A 23,917-nucleotide genomic window follows, 5' to 3' on the forward strand; every position below is an offset into this window, starting at 1 on the left:
ATCCAAGGGAAGTCTCTGTGTACTGGTACTGTGTGTCAAAAATGATGGAGTTGCATATTTATTACTAAAATCCTCTTTATGCACAAAGAAATAGGCAGAAAATAAACTTATGGAAGAATGGTCCATGTCTGTATCAGACTGTGGGTGTTTGAAAGAACGAGTGTGTTAATAATCAAGGAGTGTGTGTGTTTGTTTGTGTGTCTAGGACATGAGTGCACACATGTGCCTGTATTATTAAGGCGGTGGTGCATTCAAACACAGCACTCTGCTGAGAACAACATCAAATGAGTTGTTTATCAAAAAGCTTTTATCCTGTGTAGCTCTAATAAAAGTGTGCCTGTTAAAGTGTGTATGTTTATTTTTCATGTGCATCTTAGCTGTCTACCCTTTGACTCAAGGCCTCAGCCAACAGCATGAAAAATGGACAGCAATATTGGAACAAATGGCATTTTCTTTCTGCACAGGCAAGATCGAGATTTCCCACCTGATACAGGCCGTGATCAAGCAGAACAACCTCGTTCTTTTTGGTCTGCGGACACTTTCGGACCAGCACATTGCCTGGGTGGGGGTCACAGTGAACAAAGCCGTGGACAAAGATCATTTCACTGTACATCTTGCCCAGGTTTTCTGAGATCTGTTGAAAACATGAAGGGGAATGTGTAAAGTTAAATCAGAAAAAGAAGAAGAGAGAAGAAGCTTAAAATAAGAGTTCAGCAGTTCTTGGTTTGTGCTGTTCAAGAAAGAAAATGTAGAAGTTTTTCTGTCTTTTTGACCCAAATGCAGAAGAAATAAATGAGTCTGATGGCAGTGAGTCCAAGAAAAATGCAGTTTAATTACTACAAAGACAAAGAGGGGAAAAAAGCCTTCAAAGCTGACGGCAGGAAAAGCACTAACCTACTAATCAGGTGAGATGAGAGATGAGAGATGGCCTTTATTTGTCAGTTGCAGGTCTTTTGCCCACAACCGAGATGACAGACCTTGCCGACCGTACATACAATACACAAACATCACATTGGGGAGACAGGTCAGGCTAGGTAGCGAGGAAAAAAATAACATTGAAATGTGCAACACAGAAGGATAATACAGGAATGCACAGATATCAACACACCACAGCACAATAAACACAGACAGCAACATGGGGAAGAGTTCCAGTGTGTACATCTGATCTGGGACCGCTGCAATCTTCGACTGCGCCTCCAACTGACCCGATGTCCACATCAGAGGGGAGGCAAGCGTTGGAGGTGGCATTGGATCCAGGGTAGGGAGGGTGATGCGTCAGTGAGTGCTTATCAGTATCAGTATATGTATGTGTGTGTGTGTCCATAGTTCAGCTGAGACAGTGTCCTTCGCCCTGCCAGGCTAAGTAAACAGTCTTCCAGCCAACCCAGGTGGCCTTGCATGGAATGGGAAGAACAAACTCAACACAGTCGTTATCAGGGAGTTTTTGTTCGGCTCTGGCTTTGAGCCCACAGCTGGCGCCGATGGGATAGCCGCATTATGATGGTCATGAGAATTTCAAAGCTGTTCTTTAACACTCCAACACTGGTCTCTCAATCTCCCGTTGGAGAACCGCAAGTTTCTCCATGATGTTATCAAACTTGTGCTCTGTGGTCTTGTCATTCTTGTGCTCAAAGAGCAGATTCTGAGACCTCACGACCGCAGTCAGCTGCTCCAAGATGTAATCTGACTACCACTCAGAGGTGTTGTTCGAAGTGGACTTTTCCCTGATGTAATCCAATGTACGCTCAGAGGTTATTCTGAGTATTCATGGCAGCCGTAAGCTTCTCCAAGGTCTTAACCGTGCTGCACTCAGTGAGCCCTTTCTGTGAAGTCGCACCTCATCCCAGCGGACAGTCTTGTGGGCGTTTGAACAGCCGGTTCCGCTTTCTTAATTCTCCGATAAGCCAGGGCCAAGCCAGCTCCGATCAGCAAGAACCCTGTTATCATGGTTTCGAATAGGTCGATATCTTCAGCGTCCTCGATCGACAGTCCCGCCAGGCACACGATCCTCCATTTCTGCCACCCGTCCATCGTGTATCCGGCAGGGAAAGTACCTCCAGGGCACTCGGGCTCTCCCGAGCCCAGACTTCTCGTTGAGAAAAGGGTGTCAATAGCATTCAGAGACCAGTTGATCAAATCCATAATTCTCTTTAGGTTTTAGAAAATACAATAGTCAGAAACAATAAACATAATGTTCTGGAGTAAAGTGCAGACAAGAGGAGGGAGACCGAACGAACAGGTGAACAGAATCAAGACAATTACAAGGATTTGCAAAAACCATATTTTTAAACGGTGTCATGCTGCGGCGTTGCCTCAGTTCTTCACTTACACTGTTTCACAGCTTCACTCCACACACAGAGGTGGTTCCTGGAGTACTGATATCCAAGATGGCGCCTGCCAGAGGTCGACGTTGCGGAGGTCTTTGAGTCAAGTTACTTCTTTTTTTTTTCTTTTCTTCTTCCGAACCACACAAAAGTTCACTGTGACCGAGGGACCTTATTGTGACTGAGAGAGCGCAGCGATGTTGGACTGTGACCCGTCCTCGCTGGAATCCTTTCCTGAGCTAGCAGGCTATGCTGACTCAACGCTAAGCCGACCACTGACAGGGAGCCCTCCTGGCTGGGGGAAGGACACCCGATGAGGCACTAACACCTACATAGCCTACAGGACTGTTTCCTTGTCCTGCAGGCGTTTGTTTCTTTTCTTTTCTTTTCTACAGATTTGTAGTCAGTGTTAGCATGAAATTTTCATGGACAAAAGTTGGCCAGAAATACTATTTTTAGTTTTGCTATGAACACTCTTTCCTGTGTTTAATGCGTTTTGCTACTAAAACAGTTGTGCATAAATAAAAATACTGGTAGCCGCCAGTGCTACCCCTTAGCTTCCTAGTAGATGCACCAATAGTATTAATTTAAAGATCCTAGGTGGTACCTTTCTCGATTTTTTGTGTTCACAAGATTTTCAGAAAATTTGGCCTCTGACATTGACCGTGAGGTTAAAGTCACTGGGATTCAAACATCTCAGAGACTTTTAGTAGACACACTTATGGTATCAGTTTGAAAATGCTAAGTGACTTCCTTCATGAGAGTTTGGATTCACATTAATGGGTGTCCACAGTGCCCTCCCACCCAGGTGGTGATGACAGTACCCATCAGCCTTTTACAGCTGAGGGGTGAAAAGATGACACACAGGACGTCAGGACACGTCCTGTGTAGATACAGACGGGTGGGAGGGGGGACAACCGTCACACACAGCTCACACCTGCACGACCTTGAATATTAGTCAGTAAGCTATTAACCATTAACCATCAGAGTGCAGGCAGTACCTCATTGACATTGATGCCATGTGTCTGCATGTAATCCCTGTCATTGACTTGGCCCCCGTCTGCAAACTCCATGGTCAGGATTCTCTTGGTGGAGAGATTCCAGTGGATCATGGGAATCTGGACAGAGAGATGTGCAACAGACGATGGGATGTGCAGGTTTATCCTCTATATCTTTTTCACATTTACTCACTGTTCAGTCTCCTGTGAAGCTGTTTAGCAGAGGTTCATTAGAAGGCTCAGTTCTTATCCTGGTACTATTTTAAATGAAATGAAACAACTGCTTCAAAGGAGTAAATCTAGTGTACTTTAGGTTATTTAGTAACATTCAGTTGAAAATTAGTTAAATTCCACTCATTACAGTTTACAGGAGAAAAATGTGAGTAAGAAACATAAAAGTCGGCAGAATGACAGATGAGCCTGTGAAAACAATTAACAATTACATTTGTTATTGGACCAAATTTGAACAAAATCATCTTTTATTCTGCCAAATTTTATGTCTCTGTCAAGTTAAATTGAAGCAATAAAAATGCACAATACACCGTGACAAGAAAGAATAAAAAAAAAAGTAACATTTCTAACTGTAAGAACATAAAAACCGAACAAAGAAAAGCAAGTCTCAAAAACAGCACCAGAAAAATTTAATGATAACTGACAACGCAGCAAACGGGAAGCTCTCATAGACCATAAAAACTCTGACCTCTGTTAACTGTAAGAATCATATTTTATAAATCAAAGGCCTTAAATTAAAACCAGCTGTTTAGAATACATGTGTACACAAAACTGTTACACTGTTACTCTAAAGGGAAGTCTCATTTTCATGCATGCCCATATCAGTACCTTAAGAAAGTGAAAGTGGGCCAACATGTCGGCCACCTTCTCAGCATTGCGTCCCTCGTTAAGGAAGTCCAGCTCCAGAGGCATGTTTTTCTTGGCCTCCTCCACCAACCACATTAAGGCAAAGTCCGGGAAGAGCCAATGAACCGCCTTCAACAACACCTTCAAATTAAATACATATATCCAAAAAAGAAGAATCAGTCTCACTGTAAGCATAATAAAACAGCAAACATATATACAACGGTACCCTCTCAACATATTAATACATATTATAAGAGTGGCTGATTAGACTCTCCCTGCAAAGATCATTACTAAGCAAATCAAGTGTGAGGACAGAAAATTGCTGTTCAGCAACTCTCTACATCATCACTTAATGCCGGCACTTAGCTGCGCTCCTGGCTAAAGTGCTGTTTGGAACAGCAGACGAGATGAGCTTCATCACTTGTGAAAGAGGCTCTTCTGAGTTCATTAGTCAAGGTTAGAACTGCTCAGCATGTAAAAACAGATGCAAAATGTCTTCCTGTTGCTCTAAAGGAGTGTCGTCAAATCTGCTAACGTGCATGAGGTTAGAACAACCACGTCACAATACAACGATCTCGATACCGGACGAGGGGTGTTTCTCTGGGTGGAATCAGCTGACGAGGCTTTTACAAAATATTCCTTTCTTTCAAAATGTGGTTGAACAGTAAATGTGAAAAGTCATCTTTTCAGGCTATAACGAATACTTGAATTCAGCTCAAAATTCAACAGATATACATGGTACATAGTAGCTTCCACTTTGTTATTATACCACTTACAGTTTGCTGTGGAATAGTTCATTGTGCAGAAAGGTGACAGCTGGACTTGTTGCACAGGTGGCATCCTACCCTGGTACCTGCTGGCTAAGCTCCTGTGAACTGCCTATTGTTTCAAAAATGTTCGTCTGGCACGGAAGCGACTGGAACACTTGAATTCAATGACAGCGTTAATGATAAACCTACTAGCTGACAAAGTTGTTGTCAATAAACTGATCATAAGTTTAAACTGATTGATTTGCATTAGGCCAATGGACCAGCCCCACATGTCCTAACTCATTCAAAAGCAGTTGAACAGACAGAGACTCACTTCCATTACTAGGATGTCGTTGGCGCTTTGTTTCTGGACTTTGGGGTGTTGGATCTTGACTGCCACCGTCTTTCCATCATGTAGCACTGCCTTGTGGACCTGTGCTAAGGAAGCTGCACCCTGAGGCTTCTCTTCAAAGGAGAGAAATAATTCTGACAACTGGAGGAGACAGAGGGGGGATGAGGGATTATGAAGGGAAAGAGGTGAAGAATTAGGAGATGGGAACAACATCAAAGTACACGCACACACACGCACACCCTGCCTGCTAGCATCTTGCACATCCTCTTGTTATGTACTGGATTGCCTCAGATTGTGTTTTCCCACCTTTGCATCTGATTTTTAACACACTGCCACCCTGTTTGTTTCACACACTCCGAGAATCAATAAGTGGCCCCATCACAATAAAATCTGCTGAGAAGTTTCCCTCGCAAAATCAAAAAGCAACGGAAACCATAATTGAGTCTGAAATTGGCACAGTTAACTCCATAACCGACTGTAAAGTAAGAACATAAGACAGCTGAGTGGGGAAGTAAAATACTTCTGTTTTTAAAATAAATACTTTGTGATGACGGTCTACAGCAGGTAAAACACATCAAAATCACAGCTGCTCTTACAGTAACACACTATCTTCAAGTCCTTGGGTTGCCTTTTATGTTTAAATGTTTCTATTAAATATGTCCATGCTATGAAAATTATATATTTTTGAACAGTTTTGTCAGATAAAAATGCAAATGGGGGTTATGATTATTAAAAGTTTACTAAATTAGTCAGTAAGACAATGAACAGTTGAAGAATACAAAAAGCAGTTGGTAATAAAAGTCAAACTATCAAAGAGTTCTGCACATGTTTATACAGGCAGTATTAAATTTCAAATCCTTTTCCCTGGGGTCTTACATAATCAGGCCCATCTTATCTTAAAGACCTCAGGTCTGTCTTCTTCGGCTGCTGGTCTTCTTGTGGTTCCTCGGGCGTTTGAAAGCAGAGTGGGAGGCACAGCCTTACACTGCATTAGGCCTAGGGCAGGGGTCAGCAACCCGCGGATCCGGGTGGTTATTTTTTTTCATTGCTCAAAATAAGCGTCACACTCGCGGAAGCCGGTATACTCGCCGAAACGCCGTGCATTTATCGAGACTTTCGACCCCAGTTAGGCCAGTTATGGATCTTCGGATCCACATTATGTCAGCAGCTCCACCGTGAACTATGTTAAAACAAACACCGCTCACGCCTCACAGATGACAGCTTACAGTCCTGCGTAAAGATGAATGTGACTTCGTACAGCCCCGATTTGCAGACGCTGTGCGCAGAGGTTCGGGACCATAAGTCTTATTGTAAACATATCACGGCAGACCCGACGATGTTTCCATGAACACGCTTTTCAGCATCTCTTTATTGACCACTTTTCACACACGGTTGCTATACGCACACAGCCGGCTGTAGCTTTTCAGCTCACAGCCCGACACACAACAGCAGAGAGAGCACAGACGTTAAGGCGGCGAGGCGTGATTGCGGGTGCCGCTCAGGTGCGTCCGCCTCCCCTGCAGCGGCGCTGCAGACCACTCCCCGCCACACACATTAACCAGGTAAAATACATATTTAGGCAGAATTTTGCAAATATCTATTTTTCATTTTTTAGCAGCATAGAGTTTTTTTTCCAATTACTTTTTAAAAGTCAGGTCAAGGCTCCAAAAGCCCAAAGGCGATATAAGGGGGCGGCTCACAACAGTTTTTGTTTGCTGGATCATTTTAGTTCAGCTGGGTGCCTTTCCTTTTGTTATATTTCTTTAAGAGTTCAAAATGTGTTAATTACTTAAATAAAATGTAACTTTCTCTGTAGCACTTCATGGATTTCATAAGCAGCACACCTTAGTTGCTCTGTGGATTCTTTTAAAAAGCAGTTAAAAACTTTTCTGTTCAAACAAGCCTTTTGTTGATCTACGTATTTTATATTCTTTACATTCTTTACATTTGATCTTTTACATTGTGTATAATGTCTATTGATTGTATTGTTTATTTTAATATTTGTGTACAGTGCTTTGTGACTGCCACAAAGCATAAAAGTAAAAAACCATATATACAGTGTTATCTTCATTTTAGATCTCAAAAAGTATTTGTGGCTCCCAGTGTTTTCTTTTGCGGGGAAACCGGGTCCAAGTGGCTCTTTGGTGTTAAAGGTTGCAGACCACTGGCCTAGGGGCTTCCCATGATGCATGAGTGTTTCTTCTTCAATCCCCTCTTTTTACTCTCTGTGTTTTTACACCACTCTGCATTTAAACTATTATTCATCTCTGGTTTCTTCAGCATTGTGTCTTTTGTTTCCCTCCCCTCACCCCCAACTGGTCACGGCTGCCCCTCCCTGAGCCTGGATCTGACAGACGACTGTTGCTGTGATTTGGTGCTATATTAAGTCAAACTGAATTAAAATCTGACTTGGATGAGATATATGAGGTTCAGTCATGAGTGATTCAGGGTTCGCTTCATTAACCTGTAATTTGGGAGGTGCTGAAAAGGATTTTTCTGAAGAAAAAACGTGATGTGTGATGTTAAAAACCTATCTTAATCATCTGATTGTCAGCTTTGGGAGAGCAAATTTCAAAAGTCAAACATACTGTAGCACAGGGTTAGTCTGTCACACTGTTTTACAAGGTGTTTGTAGCATTTAGCAGGAGCAATACTGAGGTTTTCATTAAAACTTGGAATCAATTAGGCCTTGAGCTGAAACTGAACACTGGGGAATAAAACTGCATCATCACTTTGTTTTGCAAATAATTTTTAAAATTATGTAAAATAAAGTTGCAAAAACCAGTGGCGCTTTTTCAAATTCTTCTGTATTGAGTTGTGATTCACACAGATTCATATCCTGCTGACTGTTAAGTTTAGTGCTGGTCACATGCGCTGAACATGACACTGCATTCACAGGTGAAAGGGAAATTTAAAAACCAGAACTGAGACTTGTATGTTTAATGTATGATTCATGATATCTGTTTTTTTCATATCAGATGTTAATATTTGCTGTATGTGTGATGATGTTTGTGCAAAGTTTCACTGGGTACACACAGACGTTACAATCGTTATAGGAAGATCATTACATATGAGAACATATTTGTTAACCGACTGTTAGTCACTTTCCAGCTGAATAAAATCTACAGCAGCCAAGAGAGGTCATCATACTCCAACATATGAAACAATTAGATTAAGAGACATTTTAAATACAGTGGGGCAAAAAAGTATTTAGTCAGCCACCGATTGTGCAAGTTCCCCCACTTAAAATGATGACAGAGGTCAGTAATTTGCACCAGAGGTACACTTCAACTGTGAGAGACAGAATGTGAAAAAAAAATCCATGAATCCACATGGTAGGATTTGTAAAGAATTTATTCGTAAATCAGGGTGGAAAATAAGTATTTGGTCACCTCAAACATGGAAAATCTCTGGCTCTCACAGACCTGTAACGTCTTCTGTAAGACGCTTTTCTGTCCCCCACTCGTTACCTGTATGAATGGCACCTGTTTGAACTCATCATCTGTATAAAAGACACCTGTCCACAGCCTCAAACAGTCAGACTCCAAACTCCGCCATGGCCAAGACCAAAGAGCTTTCGAAGGACACCAGGAAAAGTATTGTAGACCTGCACCAGACTGGGAAGAGTGAATCTACAATAGGCAAGCAGCTTGGTGTGAAAAAATCAACTGTGGGAGCAATCATCAGAAAATGGAAGACATACAAGACCACTGATAATCTCCCTCGATCTGGGGCTCCACGCAAGATCTCATCCCGTGGGGTCAAAATGATCATGAGAACGGTGAGCAAAGATCCCAGAACCACACGGGGGGACCTGGTGAATGACCTGCAGAGAGCTGGGACCAAAGTAACAAAGGTCACCATCAGTAACACACTACAACGGCAGGGAATCAAATCCCGCAGTGCCAGACGTGTTCCGCTGCTGAAGCCAGTGCATGTCCAGGCCCGTCTGAAGTTTGCCAGAGAGCACATGGATGATACAGCAGAGGATTGGGAGAATGTCATGTGGTCAGATGAAACCAAAGTAGAACTTTTTGGTATAAACTCAACTCGTCGTGTTTGGAGGAAGAAGAATACTGAGTTGCATCCCAAGAACACCATACCTACTGTGAAGCATGGGGGTGGAAACATCATGCTATGGGGCTGTTTTTCTGCCAAGGGGACAGGACGACTGATCCGTGTTAAGGACAGAATGAATGGGGCCATGTATCGTGAGATTTTGAGCCAAAACCTCCTTCCATCAGTGAGAACTTTGAAGATGAAACGAGGCTGGGTCTTCCAACATGACAATGATCCAAAACACACCGCCCGGGCAACAAAGGAGTGGCTCCGTAAGAAGCATTTGAAAGTCCTGGAGTGGCCTAGCCAGTCTCCAGACCTCAACCCCATAGAAAATCTGTGGCGGGAGTTGAAAGTCCGTGTTGCTCGGCGACAGCCCCAAAACATCACTGCTCTCGAGAAGATCTGCATGGAGGAATGGGCCAAAATACCAGCTACTGTGTGTGCAAACCTGGTAAAGACCTATAGTAAACGTTTGACCTCTGTTATTGCCAACAAAGGTTATGTTACAAAGTATTGAGTTGTATTTTTGTTATTGACCAAATACTTATTTTCCACCCTGATTTACCAATAAATTCTTTACAAATCCTACCATGTGAATTCATGGATTTTTCTTTCACATTCTGTCTCTCACAGTTGAAGTGTACCTCTGGTGCAAATTACTGACCTCTGTCATCATTTTAGGTGGGGGAACTTGCACAATCGGTGGCTGACTAAATACTTTTTTGCCCCACTGTACATACACAGCAAAACAAAAACACAAACTCACACAGATCACACAAATACAGTCGGAAATATTTTCCAGGGACGCAAAAAATAAAACCTGTGAGGAAATTTTTTTAATACAGACATTTAATTTACTTTAAAATCAGTGAAGTTCTCATGTTTTAGCACACAAAGGGACTCACCCTGAACAGAAGGTCCTACTGGTGTCTACATGTATTTGTCTTTAGGGACAGAGGGGGACAGGGGCTTTAAGGCTGGAAGAGCAATCGATAAATGCAGTACATTAACGTTTATCATTCAGAGACGCGTCTCTGCAGTGGGAACAAAAGCAAATTTAACCCGTTTCCACACAAATCTCCACTCTGTCTATGATCAGACTCAAAGTGTGATTGGCATTCTGACTGATCAATGCCTGCCGATTGTCAGTAATCAGTAACTGCCTGTTCAGCGTGGCCCAACTAAGAACTGATACAAGGTCGGTGAGTCCTGCAGGTGTGTGAATATTAGAAATGTATGAATGGGTGAAGAGTGCAGGCTGGGACTGTATAAATGTTACCACCCTCATCTACCACAGCATCGTGTTCGGCAGGCTCGCACTGATACTTTCACGTCATCACTGGGACAATTGCCCTGCTTTTTTTTCCTAGTGAAACATGAAAAGAGACTAATTTGAACACGATGTCGGCCCATCGGGCGCAGGCTGACCGGGAGGCATGTGGAAGATGCCATAGGACAATGAATTATGCATGCAGCATGAGACTGTGTGGGAACAACAGAGTTATTCATTATGCAAATATGCTAAATGGAATGAAATTGTCTTTGCTTACCAATGTCTGCCCACTGTGAGAAGGAGCATCCAGTGGGATCTGACATGCAAAGAGAGCCTTCATGGGTTAAGTAAACGTGTAATTTCTAGATGAACCTGTCACTTTAGGGAGCTGTGAAAAATCGGAGGAATCCCAGTGAAATTTAAACATCTGCGATTCTTAAAATTTACATTATTGTAAAAACGATGTTGAAAAAAAGGCTTGACAGCAACAGTCCAACTCTTTATCACTGTACAGCTTCTGTAATCAGCGCCCTGTTTGCAGCCTCTGATTCATGTACTCTCCTACACACTCACTACTTAATCTCAGCTGTGTTGTTAATAAACATGGTAATGTGTGCATGTGGGGCCTGCTCCCACAGGGCAGACCCACAGTGACATACGTTCCCTGAAATGAGTTGTGGCACAAATAAAATGGCCCCTGAGGTCTCCCAGTTAAATGGCAACACACTGGTGTCTGTATCTGCAGTAAGGTGGTCATTTTTCTCCATGGCGGCGCGCCACGGGCCCAGCTGGAGGAGGTGACATGAATCATTACAGTGCAGAAGAGAAGAAATAAAAACAGATTACTTAGCAGAGGAAAAGAAGTGAAAGGCTCAGCTCTGAAAACTCCAATATCCTCCTCCCCGTCTTAATGCAATGCAGATGTAACATACGAACAATACGACGTATACACACTGTCCTTTCACTTTTTATCCCACCATTGTGTAAAGCAGCAGCTACACGTACAGTTTGACAGCTTGGACCACTGAGTTTGTCTTTATGGACACTACTGCATAACGTACGCCGTAGCGATGGCTGGTAAATGTGAGGCTTTTATTTCCTCGCTGGGTGAAAAATGACGAAGCCTTGTTTCAGTTATTAAGATGTTGGAGTGCATCTGTGATCACTACAAGGTCACAACTGCAGCTAACGCTTTACTTTGAGCAGCAGACGGACACAAACATGTGAAACTGAAAGAATGGGCCTCTGTATCGTTGACGCATTTCATTACACTGTGACAAGATGTCTGTGTGGGTCCTCAGTCATCCAGGTCATGGTAGTCCTGAGAAGTTGTAAAGAAGCCACCTGGCCCTAAAGATCTGTGAGGAAGACAGCTGGCTTCTATCAAGCTCTAAGCAGGACTTAGAGTAAGTCCGTTTAATTCAGATTTGCCTGTTTGAGCTCAGTGACTGTAGTGCTTTAATGTCTTTTTAATAGCAGCACTTTCTATTACAGCTCGGTAATAAAGCGATAATAGTCAGGTAACAAGGCCAACACAAGTTATTACCACTTAGTTATCAAAGTAATAACCAGTTAATATACAAGTATTCTCATGCAGCAACAGCAGTTAAAGAGTGTAATAGTACTAAACTGTATGTAATTGGAAAATAGGGGCCCAAAAACAGAGGAATAATGTGGAAATGTCAAAATGTCAAGGCATGTCCATGAGGCAAAACTTATTAATGACAGTAACATAATACCTTAGTAACAACATGATAACCTGCCAGCTACAAGAAGTAATGTCTGCGAGTTTGGATTTTACCATTTTTATACAGAGATAAACTGTAATAACCTCATAATAACACTGTAATACTGGCTGCTGTTTTAGCACATTTGGGTAGTATTACTATATTATAATGTTTGAATTAATCCTACCTTAGGTTCCCAGAAGTCTGCCTTGCTTAGAAGCAATGATGTCAATATTATGTTTAATGCTCTGGTTGAGTAAATGTTTACATCTCTCTGGTAGATTTTGCTTAATATCAGGAAACAAATGCAAAATACAAACCTGTCTGTTTCTATTCAATAGCACATTAAGTTTTCTTTAATAGGTTATTAAAGTGTGATTGTTACCCAAAATACCTGTGATAAATTCCTGCTTATTACACAGGAGCTAACACTAACAAATGATTACAAGCATCAGGAAGTCTGGACTGAGCTGGAAACACTGATCCAAATCCACATGTTTCAAAGACAGGAAGAATAAGAAAACAATAATTATTGTTTTATCATGGATCACAGAATATAAAGGTCTATTTAACATCGTTTTTTCCAAATTTTAAAGGAATAATTTATACGAATACCTCAGACTTTGATGGGATTGCAGAGGACCCCCTTTCACACCACACCTTATATATGGATGACAACACAGTGCGGGAAAAATATTTCAGCTTGGACAGAAAGTAGTTATGGAACAGATATTTAAAATGTCCAGTACACAAAAGTAAGATCCCATCCATGTTCTCCTACTTCTCCAGCCCAGGGTTCTTCCATACTGGAAAATTAGATTTTTGAAATTAAACCAAGAATGATTGAAGTTGTTTGAGCAACAGTTTCACATCATTATAACTTTGCATGAAGTAAATTAATTAATTCATCTTTTTCAATTTTCTTTTGGAATATTTCATGTCTATCATTAGAAATAAACCATGATAACATTCACTCACATAGCTACAGTCTGAATGAACTGTTGAACATAGGGTGCTTAATTATATCAGTGTTATCTGACAGTCATATTAACGACATCTGGTTGTTTATCCATATTTATTATAATAATGTCATCTTATTTCAACACAACCTTGTTTTTTTGCAACCTTAGCCTCCAGTAACATTAGCTACAGTTAGCTACTCCCTCAGTGGTGTAAGTTCATAGCATGTGGTTCAGGTAATAATTACATTTGTGGTAGTTTCTGTGTAATAAGCAGGAACTAAAGCTGCAAAACATATAAAGGCTCACCTGCTCTTAAAAACCGACATAGATGTAACAGTGTGTGTGAAGCTGGATTCTTAAAGTTAGTTTTAAAACATCCTGTCCCAGTATAGAGCGTGACATCATCGGGTTGGTTGGTCGGTTGTGATCAACAGACTCTCATTAGTCTGCAGCTTTCTTTGTGAGTATTTACCACACGGCCTGTTCTACGGTTCATTTTTTAGCACCCGACGGCTCTTTTTAGCTTCTCGTCTGTAAACACTCTGTATACTATTTCACGTGAGTCAGTTTATTTTGAAAAATCTCAACTTTTATTTATACGTGTGTTTTATATCCATTTTAATACCACATTAATAAAGTATCAGCTTACTAAAGCTTATTCATACAAATACCAAATATACAGTTTATTAAAAAAAATAAAAATGATCAAGACCAACGTACTTTTCTGTAATCTCAGTTTTTAATACTACTGTAAGTAACATTAGTCACTAAGTTAATCGTATATGGTATAAATTAATAACTACAAATAGATGACGGTAAATATAACTACAGCAGCTGCTAGTATGTGGCTTTAAATCCAAACATGCTATTATAATCAGCTGTTCTAAGCCAACATGGATCGCGAGGCAAGCCGAAAGGTGGCTAAAGCTGGCAGCTGGAGCCCTACTTCTTTGTCTTTATCCATGGGGAAAACAGAAAGTGCAGATTCCCAGTAGGCAGCAGTCTGCCACCTACTGGCAGAACCCAGATGATAACACGACCTCTGCTGTAGAATATGGTGTTCTTGGGTATTTTGCAAATCTTAGTCGTTACAGTTATTATCAGCTGCCATGGAAGCTCCGGTTGTTGTTGTTCAAGATGTAGTTGTTGTGTTTGTTGTAGTTGTAGTAGTACATGCAGAGTAAAAGAACATATTGTGCATGTTTAGCAGGTTTACTCTAGAGGGAAATGAGAACCAGAAACAAGGCAACGTTCCTCACATGCATGCACAGCGCCGATGCACATCTCACCACATATGGCGCTGAAAACAGCAGCAGACCACATACTGCTCGTGACAAACCACTTATACATGAGAAAATCCATCTGACGTTAGAATGCACACATATTTAAAGAGATAAATGTGTAGTCGATCGGAAATGATGGCGAAGCTTCGCTGCTGCCTCCAGAGCTGCTCATCAGCGTCACTTCTTCTCCTGCCACTCCAGAAGCGAGGGGGGCTGATTCATTCTGCTACCTTCTTTGTAGACACACAAATTATATTACTATCTTTTCAGCGTTAATGATGCCCTACTCTGGAAGACATCAAACTGAATGTGGACCTAATTAAAAACATGAACAAGAGAAGACTGATGTATCTGAGAGCAATTAGAGAAAAGGTCGATTCTCCTTGTTTCTGCGGGTTACTGAGAAGGACTGCGCAGTTTACTATGAATATTACACTAGTTCTCAAATAATGGCTAGCATTACCCATGGTTGTAAATCACTGATATGCATTATTTTGGTATCTACCATTATTGCACTGTGAATTTTATCATGAAGGTCTCAACAATGATTCATTAATGCTGTGTCAGCATAATCCAACCCTAACGTGGTTGCCTAAACAGTCGTAGGAACACCGCGTTCACCTACCAAACCCGTTCTTGTAGCACATGCACACACAGGAGAAGGGGAAGAGCGACACACTGTGTCTAAAAATAACAGAATAATTGCTTTCCTCCTGCAGTTCTAAAAGGCTGCCATCACCAGCAGTTTGAATGTTGTGCTCCACACTAACAGCAGCATTAACAGCCTCTCGGTTGTCATTTAGCAGTTTTAAACTGATTTATTCGTCCCCACTTCTCAGCTTGCTACGAGAACACGTGCACAGAGATGCTCCGACTATTACAGTGAAAGAAACTCCAAATAAAAATGATTAAACTACAGACCGAATGAAAGGCAAACATAAAGGTGTTTGGTAAAAGTCATTCTTTACTGGAATAAATCTGCTACGATGCTGACAGAGTCCTCTTATCTGACAGCTGGACTCCCTGATTCTGTACTATGACTCTGTTTCCTAATGTTGGAATTTTCACATATGTTGTGTCATTCTCTCCAATCACCAGTGGAAGACATGCAGTTGTCCACAGGTCTCTGAGAAAACAACCCTCAGCTCTCGTCACGTAAAACCTCACTAAACACTTTCACTTGTTTAAAGACTTGTTAAAGAAAACATGATGTTCATTTTGTTTTAAAAAAAAGAAAAAAAAACAGATAAAACATCAAGAAACTGACGAGCTGTCAGCCTATTTTGCAGATTCAGCCCTTACTCGTCACATCCACACGACAGAGATATGTGATATGGGCCCATTAAGAAAAAGGAAAATGTGTGTCCATGTGGAGAAAAAGTGGAAATACTGTTTTGAGGGGGGGAAAGTTGAAATGTGGAAATGTTGCTTCAAGCCAAACAACTGCCACAGCTCCTCTCTGAAATGCCTCGGGTAGATACTGTGTGGCTTCAAAACACCAAGCAAGAACAAAACACTTTATAGAGACAGTGGCGAGGTCACTGAGGCTGCATCCGTCTTTCATATAAAATTCCATCTCAGACTTTTAATCTTTTTCAAAAAAGTACCCAAGTTTCTCTCTAAGAGTGAGAGACACCCATAAATGTAGATCAGCCATCATCTTTCACTCCTGTGTCATGTATAGTCGGCCTCACTGCGGGGACCGTTGTCACCCATCTTTCTGCTCACTTGAATGAAATAAAATTTGACATAAGTGAGGATGGCTGTTGTTCAGATGTTTTCAAATGTTCCACTGTTAATACGTCTGTTTTTACATTTATGTCTAGATTGGAAATTAGGGTGAAATCACTGTTGTTAGGATGCCTTATCATGAGAGGTGAAGCACACAACGTAATGTTAAAACTCACACATACGCACACAATTAAGACAGGCTCATGTGAAAAATCACAAAGGTTCATGCCTACAACATTTGGTCTTACAGTAGATCAAGTTTATCTGCTCTTACTTCCTTGCCAAGGTCTTCTCTGATAACCTGCTGGATCTCCTCCATGCTGCTCTCAGGAGCTCGGCTGTGGAGCACCTTTAGCGTAGATGTGTACTCCTCGGGCAGCAGGTAGTCCAGAGCACCAAGGTGCTGGCCCACTTTGATAAAAGTGCCCCGGTTGGCACAGCACAAGTCTCGAAGACGCTCTGCCGATCGCCTGTGCACCTGCAGGAGGTGACGGAAAACAATCATGACAGTTGATTAAAATGTATCAAGGTTGTTGCAGAAATGAAGACTTTCAGGGACAATGAAAGGCTAAACACTGTTCGATGTGTGGCATGGCACTTCGTCCCAGTGCTTTAAAATGTTACTGTACCAGTAAACTTGCTAAAGAGACGAGGTAAAAGCTTGAAGCGTGTCTTTGGGAGCACTGACACACTGGAGATCATGGCAAGTTGACAACTGTGGCACAGCAGAGCAGACAAACTATTCCTTTTGTTCATGTTGTCATTGTTATGTTGAAACAGGAGCAAAAAGCTATCGAGTACATTTTGGTTTTACTGGTAATTTGAATCATGACATGAAGTGTTTACATAAAATACTGCTATTTGCAAAAATATATTAAAACATTCAGCTGTTCAACCATTAATTTATATGACAATGGTGTTCAGCATAGAGTATGACTTATTTCTATCAATCCTTTACAAATTTCTACTTACAAAAAGCACAAACAACCACAGAGAGAATCTACTGCAATAGAAATAAATCTACTGATGATCTCTTTGCTGAAAATGCAACAAATCAAATTTAGGATACGGGTCAGAGGGCTGCGCCTGGGATGGACTACATTACTACTTTAGTTCACTGAGCTTTGTGGGTATTTGTTTACTCACAGCTGTCTAAGGTCCCACCGTAGGACTTCAGTCAGGTGTGAACATTAAGTCTCTGTCTGCCCCCCAGGTTTTGACTTCTGCTATTTATCACTCGTTTTTTTTCTTCATTGTTCGTTACCCAGTTTCTTTTCACCTGTGCCTCCTTTTCCCGAGCTCCCTCATTGCCCTCTAGTGTGCATATAGGGCATCTTCCTCTCAACCCTTGTCACAGCGTCTGTTTTTGCTCCTTGTGTCACACAGTCTGATTTGTTACTGGATGGATTTCAGCAGTGTTGAGTGTCTTTTAATGTCATGTAACTCATTTAGACGTCTAGGAAACTTCAAACTGCATGGTACAAGGAGCAGCTGTGACTGGCACCACTGTGTGGTACCGTGATGTCATACCAACTGTCCACGTGAAATCACAGAGCAGGTCAGCGGATGCATAGTGTGCAGAGTCATTCACTACAGAGCTGCAAACTTCATGAGGTCTTGAGATTAGCTCTACAACGGTGCACAGACAGCTTCATGAGCTGAGCTTTCATGGCTGAGTAGCTGCATCCAAGCTGTACAAGGCAATGCAGTGTAAAGCACGCCACAACTAGACTCTAGTGTAAACATGTTCCCTCAAGTGATGATTGATGGTTCTCTGTCTGGCGATGGACCAGTCAGAGTTTGGAGGTTGCCAGATGTGGTGTTTCTCAGGAGATGGGCTCTGCCCCTCAGTTCCAGTGAAAGGAACACGCAATGCTGCAGCACGAATGCGCTTCTGGAAGGATGGTCAGAAATTCCCATTAACTTACAACCAAACCAGAAGGCTTGAAGCTATTACAGCTGCCAGTTAAAACCTTAGGAATAAATAACAGGATGTCACTCATGTTCGTATACTTGTGAAGGCAGATGCACAAACATTTCTGGCCACATAGTGCATTTAATTCCTGTTTACAGAGCTTCAGAGTCAGAGATTCCTGTTTTGGTTTTACTTCTGAAAGAAAAATGAACCAATGTCAACACAAAGGTCCTGCAAAAATAACAGGAATCATATTAATACAATGTATCTTCAAACTGCAGCTAAAATATAACAAAACAGTTACGAACAAACAGAATACGATACACATGTCTATAAAATCTAAATGAAAAACATCAATAAAAACAAATGACACCCTAAGCCTCTAGAAAGCATCTTCTGTGCTCTGGTCTCTACGTGTCTGCAGTCCTGTCCCGTCTGTCCCATTTGAACCAGCTGGAAGTGATAATGCTTATAGAGCTCGTCTCCTGAGGCCAGTGCAAATAAAGAGGCGTGAAATTAGCTCCCCTTAACCCCTCTAACCTCCAGCAGACACACATGAAAACACTCCAGGGCGCACACACATACAGCCACGCAGCATGCTCCCATAGGACCGTTTGACATGAGTGTCATCTGGACGATGATGACAAAGCAATGACAGGAACAAGTCACCAGAGATTACCAGATGAGTCTTTCTGCTTAGCCATGCACCAGGACGCCTTTTTGTAACAAGCGCCATCACCAGAGCCACACTGTTAATGCGGTGTTTCAAAAATACTAAGTTTGCATTTATACATTTTATTCATATACATTACTTATTCTGCATGGCTTTCATACTGAAATCAGCACAAATTCTATCAAGATAGCACAACAGCAGCACTTACACAATATGAGTCTCTGAATGTAAATTCATATCCAAGACTATACGCAGTAAAAAGCTTTTAGTTCTAATATTTGGAGATAAGTAATAAAAAGAAGACGTTTTGGGGGAAATGCTGCTTTCACACGTAGAGAGGTTGAAAAACGAAAAATGTAAAACAGAAAGCCTCGTGCCATTAAATTATTTTAAAAATTATTCTAAATGAAAAACTGATATTGAACATCAGAAGTTTAAAAAAATGCAATTTCTAAATTTTGACCTTTGTCCTATGGCTTCAGTGAGAAATGATTTCTTTTGTTTTAATAAGGCTGCAACGACTCCTGGCGTTATTGGAATAACTGGATTATATTATCAGAAATCCTCGATGCGAATTGTTTCCTTAGATGCTGACGCACCTGTGAAACGCCACGGCAGACACGGAGACATTTTCGTGCTTTGCAGCACGCTTTACTGAGGCTCACTATTTACACAGTCCCGCTGCCAGCCGTACTCACATCAACACAACAAACCCCCAACCACAGGACCCAGTGGAAAAAACACCTGATCAACAAACTGACATGAAGAGAAGCGAACGTTGTAGCTGCTCCATCAGTAATGAAAGTTTGGGACGATGGTGAAGTTGGGCCGCCTGCTGAAGGCTGAGGCAGTGACCTGCAACAAACAGGGGTGAGTCTAAAGGGGGGCATGGGTGTACTAGACCATATTTATGTCTGGCTTTTGTTATTTTACTTTTGTACAATATTTTTCAGATTTTAAGAGAAAATATTATCTGAATAAAGTTGTATTAAAATCTTAAAAATATAAAAATACAAGCTTTTTTTCCCCTACAGGCCAATAAAAATGTACACGGGCTACTGACCTGGGCCACTGAATTATTATTAACATTAATTATTAACATCTACACCACAGCTGTCGAACTCCAGGCCTCGAGGGCCGGTGTCCTGCAGGTTTTAGATGTGTCCTTGATCCAACACAGCTGATTTAAATGGATAAATGACCTCAACATGTCTTGAGGTTCTCCAGAGGCCTGGTGATGAACTAATCATCTGATTCAGGTGTGTTGACCCAGGGTGAGATCTAAACCCTGCAGGACCGGCCCTCGAGGCCTGGAGTTCGACACCCCTGATCTACACCATTATAACATCTGTTTTTGCATCAAAGCACAGAAATTCTAATGTTGACATGCCCACTTTTCTTCATTACAGTCACCACCTCTTTAAAAGGCTACCAACACACACTCATTAAACACACACACACACACACACACACAAATCTATGTCATCCAGCAGATGATTTTTGCCACCTATTAATGTAAGAAAGCCTTCCAAGAAGACAGAGTATAGGTAATTTTACTTTATGCTTTAGTTTAGATTGTTTTATTTGAAATTATCGTACTTGAGATCATTTATTTCAATTTAATTTTAATATATCGTGTAAAAGCCACGCTAGGTTTTTTTTGCTTGACAGAGATTGTACACAGTTTTTAAAACATTGCATTTCTAAATTGTAAACCAAAGAGCAGTTCATTTTAAAATACCTCTCATTTGAATATTTATTAATGCTCTATTAATAAGGCAGAAGACTTTTGTCCAATTACACGGCTAAACGATGGAATAATCAATTATTTTTGTTCATCAAATAATCAGGAATAATCTTAAGTAACACAGACGGCCTCGGCCATACAACGAGCGATTATGCTTAAACCGAAGGCCCATTTTGAGCCAGGGAAAAACAAGCAACAACAGAAATCAGGTTAGTTAACAGTTCAGAGAAAGGTGTGACTCAGTGTAACACGACCACTCAAAGTTTACTTTTATTATGTTTTCAAATTAATTTGTATTTGTGGTACAGAACATCCAGGTTTGCTTGGTTATAAAGATCATTTCTGTGTAGATGAAGATATTGTAACAAAAGAAAACAACCTTTAACTTAACCTGAAGAAAAAGCTGTGTAAATAAATCTGTGTCTGAACAAATCCTTGGCCTTTGACTCGTACAGTGAGTGAATCCAGTTCCTCTGTTATCCTCAGGGGCATCTGTTGCCCTCTGACAGAGAAAGGTCACAGCAGATCAACAGTGATCGCCTTTATCCTGTGACAAAACATTTCTGCTCTAGGGTTACAATAGCGCCATCCACAGGACACGAGGTACTTAGCTGATTTAATGAATCGCAGGCTACAGTTATCAATAGAAGATATTATCAAGAAGAGCTCCGAGACAAAGAGCACTGAAAAACGTTGTCACCTGTGTGTAGTTTGGTGTTTAAGTACTACTGAAGAAAATACAGATAACTGTTTAAAAAAAGACAACGTCCACATCTACTCAGGTGTAAATAGCTTAATAAATGAAATCATCATTTTAAAGCTGTATTTTGTATTTACCCAGGTTGTCTTTGTCTAATAGTAGAATTTGTTTGATGGTCTAAAACATTTAAGGTGGAATCAGGACGGGGTAAATTCTTTTTCACAGCTTGAATAGGTTGCTGACCTCCATGACCCGAAGCTGATTTAGCTGTTAAGAAAATGGATGGACTGAAGAAAGAGAACAAAAATATCCAACGTGCATTATTCATAATCTTCATATCATTGCTACAACAAAACAGAGATGACATACTGCTCTTTTATCTCCGTCTGGTCAACAGTCTTCAAACTGCCTAGACGGTTCTCGCAAAATATGTTTGGAAGCTAATTTTGAGGTTCCTCAGAACGAAACCGTGGCGTCAGTTTGTCACTTATTGCCTAATTATCAGATCGATCTTCTCTCCTCTCACTCGCCTCCCTTCCAGTAATCGGGAGCCTTGTGGGATGCTGGCAAACTCACAGCTTGAGGATGACATCACCATGGTAATGCGCCTCTGACAGCCTGAGGGAAATGCTGCTCTGGGATAGGCTGATGCTCACCACCGCCCACGATCTACACAAATGTGCAGTCCCACCAAATGGACCAGTTAGCAAATTAGATGCATTAGTTCATCTGTGGTACAGACCAGAGCCACAGGAGCTGAGTGTAGAATGCATTTGCGTATCTCTATGTTCATCCTCTTCACACAGTTGGTGAGGACAGAAAATAAAGGCTGGAAAACCATGTGTGTTTGTGTGAGCTTCAGAGGGCGGTGTGTTCATGGATAAAAGGATTAGACAATGAGGGAAGAATGGAGGGATAAGCAGAAGTGAAACGGGAGTAAAGGAAGGTGATAAAAAGGAGGCACGGGAAGATGTTGAACTAACAGCAGCGGCATCTTTGTATCTGTGACGAGTTCAAAGTCTGTTAAACGTGTATATTTACCTATACCTGTCCACTGGAGTGGCACTGAACTAGTGGTTCAGGAAATATTCATAGTATAATAATCCACTGTATACACCAAAAAAAAAAAATCTCCAAGAGGAGACAGAGGTATTTGGATTGAGAAATATAAAAACTGCTTAATTTATCCTAAGCATGTCTGCTCTGCAAATTTATTATAATTAACTAAAATAAACACTTATGCTATGGCTACAACCCTGGTTGTCCAATTAGCACAAGTAGTTGTCTCATTATAACGAGACCTCCAGCGTGGCCTTATCAGAACCACAAACACCATTATGGCACCAGCAGGCCAGGTGCCATAATGGATAAAGGTAAGTGGTCATTCTGTCTAAATACCCTGAGCTCTGTCCATGTCAATCTGCAGCGCAAAGACTCAACATAAGGTATGGAGCCGGTTTTGCTCTTCAGGGGCGAAAGGCAGACAATAAAAGGCAGCCGACAGTCTTCCTTTCCTTTTCCAGATGTCCAGAAAATATTACCCAGAAATATCTGCCAGATGCACCTTGATCGGTGAGAAGGCCTCATCCATTTCAACCAGAAACTGCAGAAATGATATAATCACTACAACAGAGGACTGAAATGCAGTTCTCACCAGATGTTGCTAACAATCCATCTAACCTACACGTGCAAAGACATCAAATCATAGATTTCCACAAATTAAGTGTAATAATGAGAAATGACGCAGGGAAAACGTATTGAACACATGACGAAGTGGAGGTGTAAAAAGGGGAAGTCACGACACCAGCTGAAATCCTTTAGTAATTAGAAAACAATCCTGCAACTTCATGCAAATTCATATCAGCTAGTTCAGCCCCAAATGGCGACCTATAAAAAGGTGTGTCATTGCCAAGGTGTCGCACAAGAAACATCTTATGATGGATAGAATAAGACCTTCACAACCTTAATGTTGGGAAAACCACTGCTGACACTACTAAAGGTTCTGATGAGCAATGTTGGACATCTACGGTTTGATTTCTTTGCATGTATGGATTGGACGGGTTGTTACTGACATCTGGTGAGATTTATCAATAGCACTTTTTTTTAATGTTATATATATACATAGTTAGAAAAAATACGTATTTTACCCACTGTATTTACCGCTGTACCAAACAAAGGAGGTCTCTGCCTACTGTCAATGGTCACTGTATGCTAGTGTGTGTAACCTAGGGGACCTCCTGCTTGTCTGCTGATGTATGCAACAACTGTAGAATTTTCTTACCTGACTAATACATGATTACCTTTCAGCCAAGGGAGGAAATGTTTTAGCAACAGATGAACTGCCAGCATTTCCAGACAGTTTATGTGGTTAGAGCACATCTGTGGGCCCCATCTCTCAGCCCAGACCATAAGACAGAAATCTACAGAGACTACTTTCCTGACTGAATCTGTCATCAAGGTAATGCCCTGAATCAAGGAACTTTCACTGGTAACAAGTACATAGGGATTTTGTGGAGACCCTTACTGCCCAGTAAGGCCACGTGGCACCAAACCCTTCCACATA

At 41.3% G+C, this 23,917-nt stretch overlaps 1 protein-coding gene across 5 annotated transcripts in view; it reads right to left on the reverse strand.

Annotated features, from left to right (window-relative positions):
- The window catches only part of adck1 (aarF domain containing kinase 1), a 90,945-nt gene that overhangs the window by 29,776 nt on the left and 37,252 nt on the right, over window positions 1-23,917 (reverse strand). For 4 of the 5 annotated variants that reach the window (XR_013094477.1, XM_004564153.6, XM_012922720.5 and 1 more), the window contains 5 exons: window positions 16,594-16,797; window positions 5,264-5,422; window positions 4,163-4,321; window positions 3,326-3,442; window positions 485-634 (listed from right to left, as the gene is read on the reverse strand). Coding sequence is in view for 4 of the 5 variants with exons in the window: in XM_004564153.6 (XP_004564210.1) it covers window positions 485-634; window positions 3,326-3,442; window positions 4,163-4,321; window positions 5,264-5,422; window positions 16,594-16,797 (789 nt within the window). In the remaining variant the exon portion in view is untranslated. Of the gene's footprint in view, window positions 1-484; window positions 635-3,325; window positions 3,443-4,162; window positions 4,322-5,263; window positions 5,423-16,593; window positions 16,798-17,465; window positions 17,563-23,917 lie in introns of those variants that run through there. The other variant, XM_076877331.1, reaches the window with a different exon arrangement.

The sequence above is a fragment of the Maylandia zebra genome, linkage group LG19 (genome assembly GCF_041146795.1).
Source record: "Maylandia zebra isolate NMK-2024a linkage group LG19, Mzebra_GT3a, whole genome shotgun sequence".
NCBI classification, from domain to species: Eukaryota; Metazoa; Chordata; class Actinopteri; order Cichliformes; family Cichlidae; genus Maylandia; species Maylandia zebra.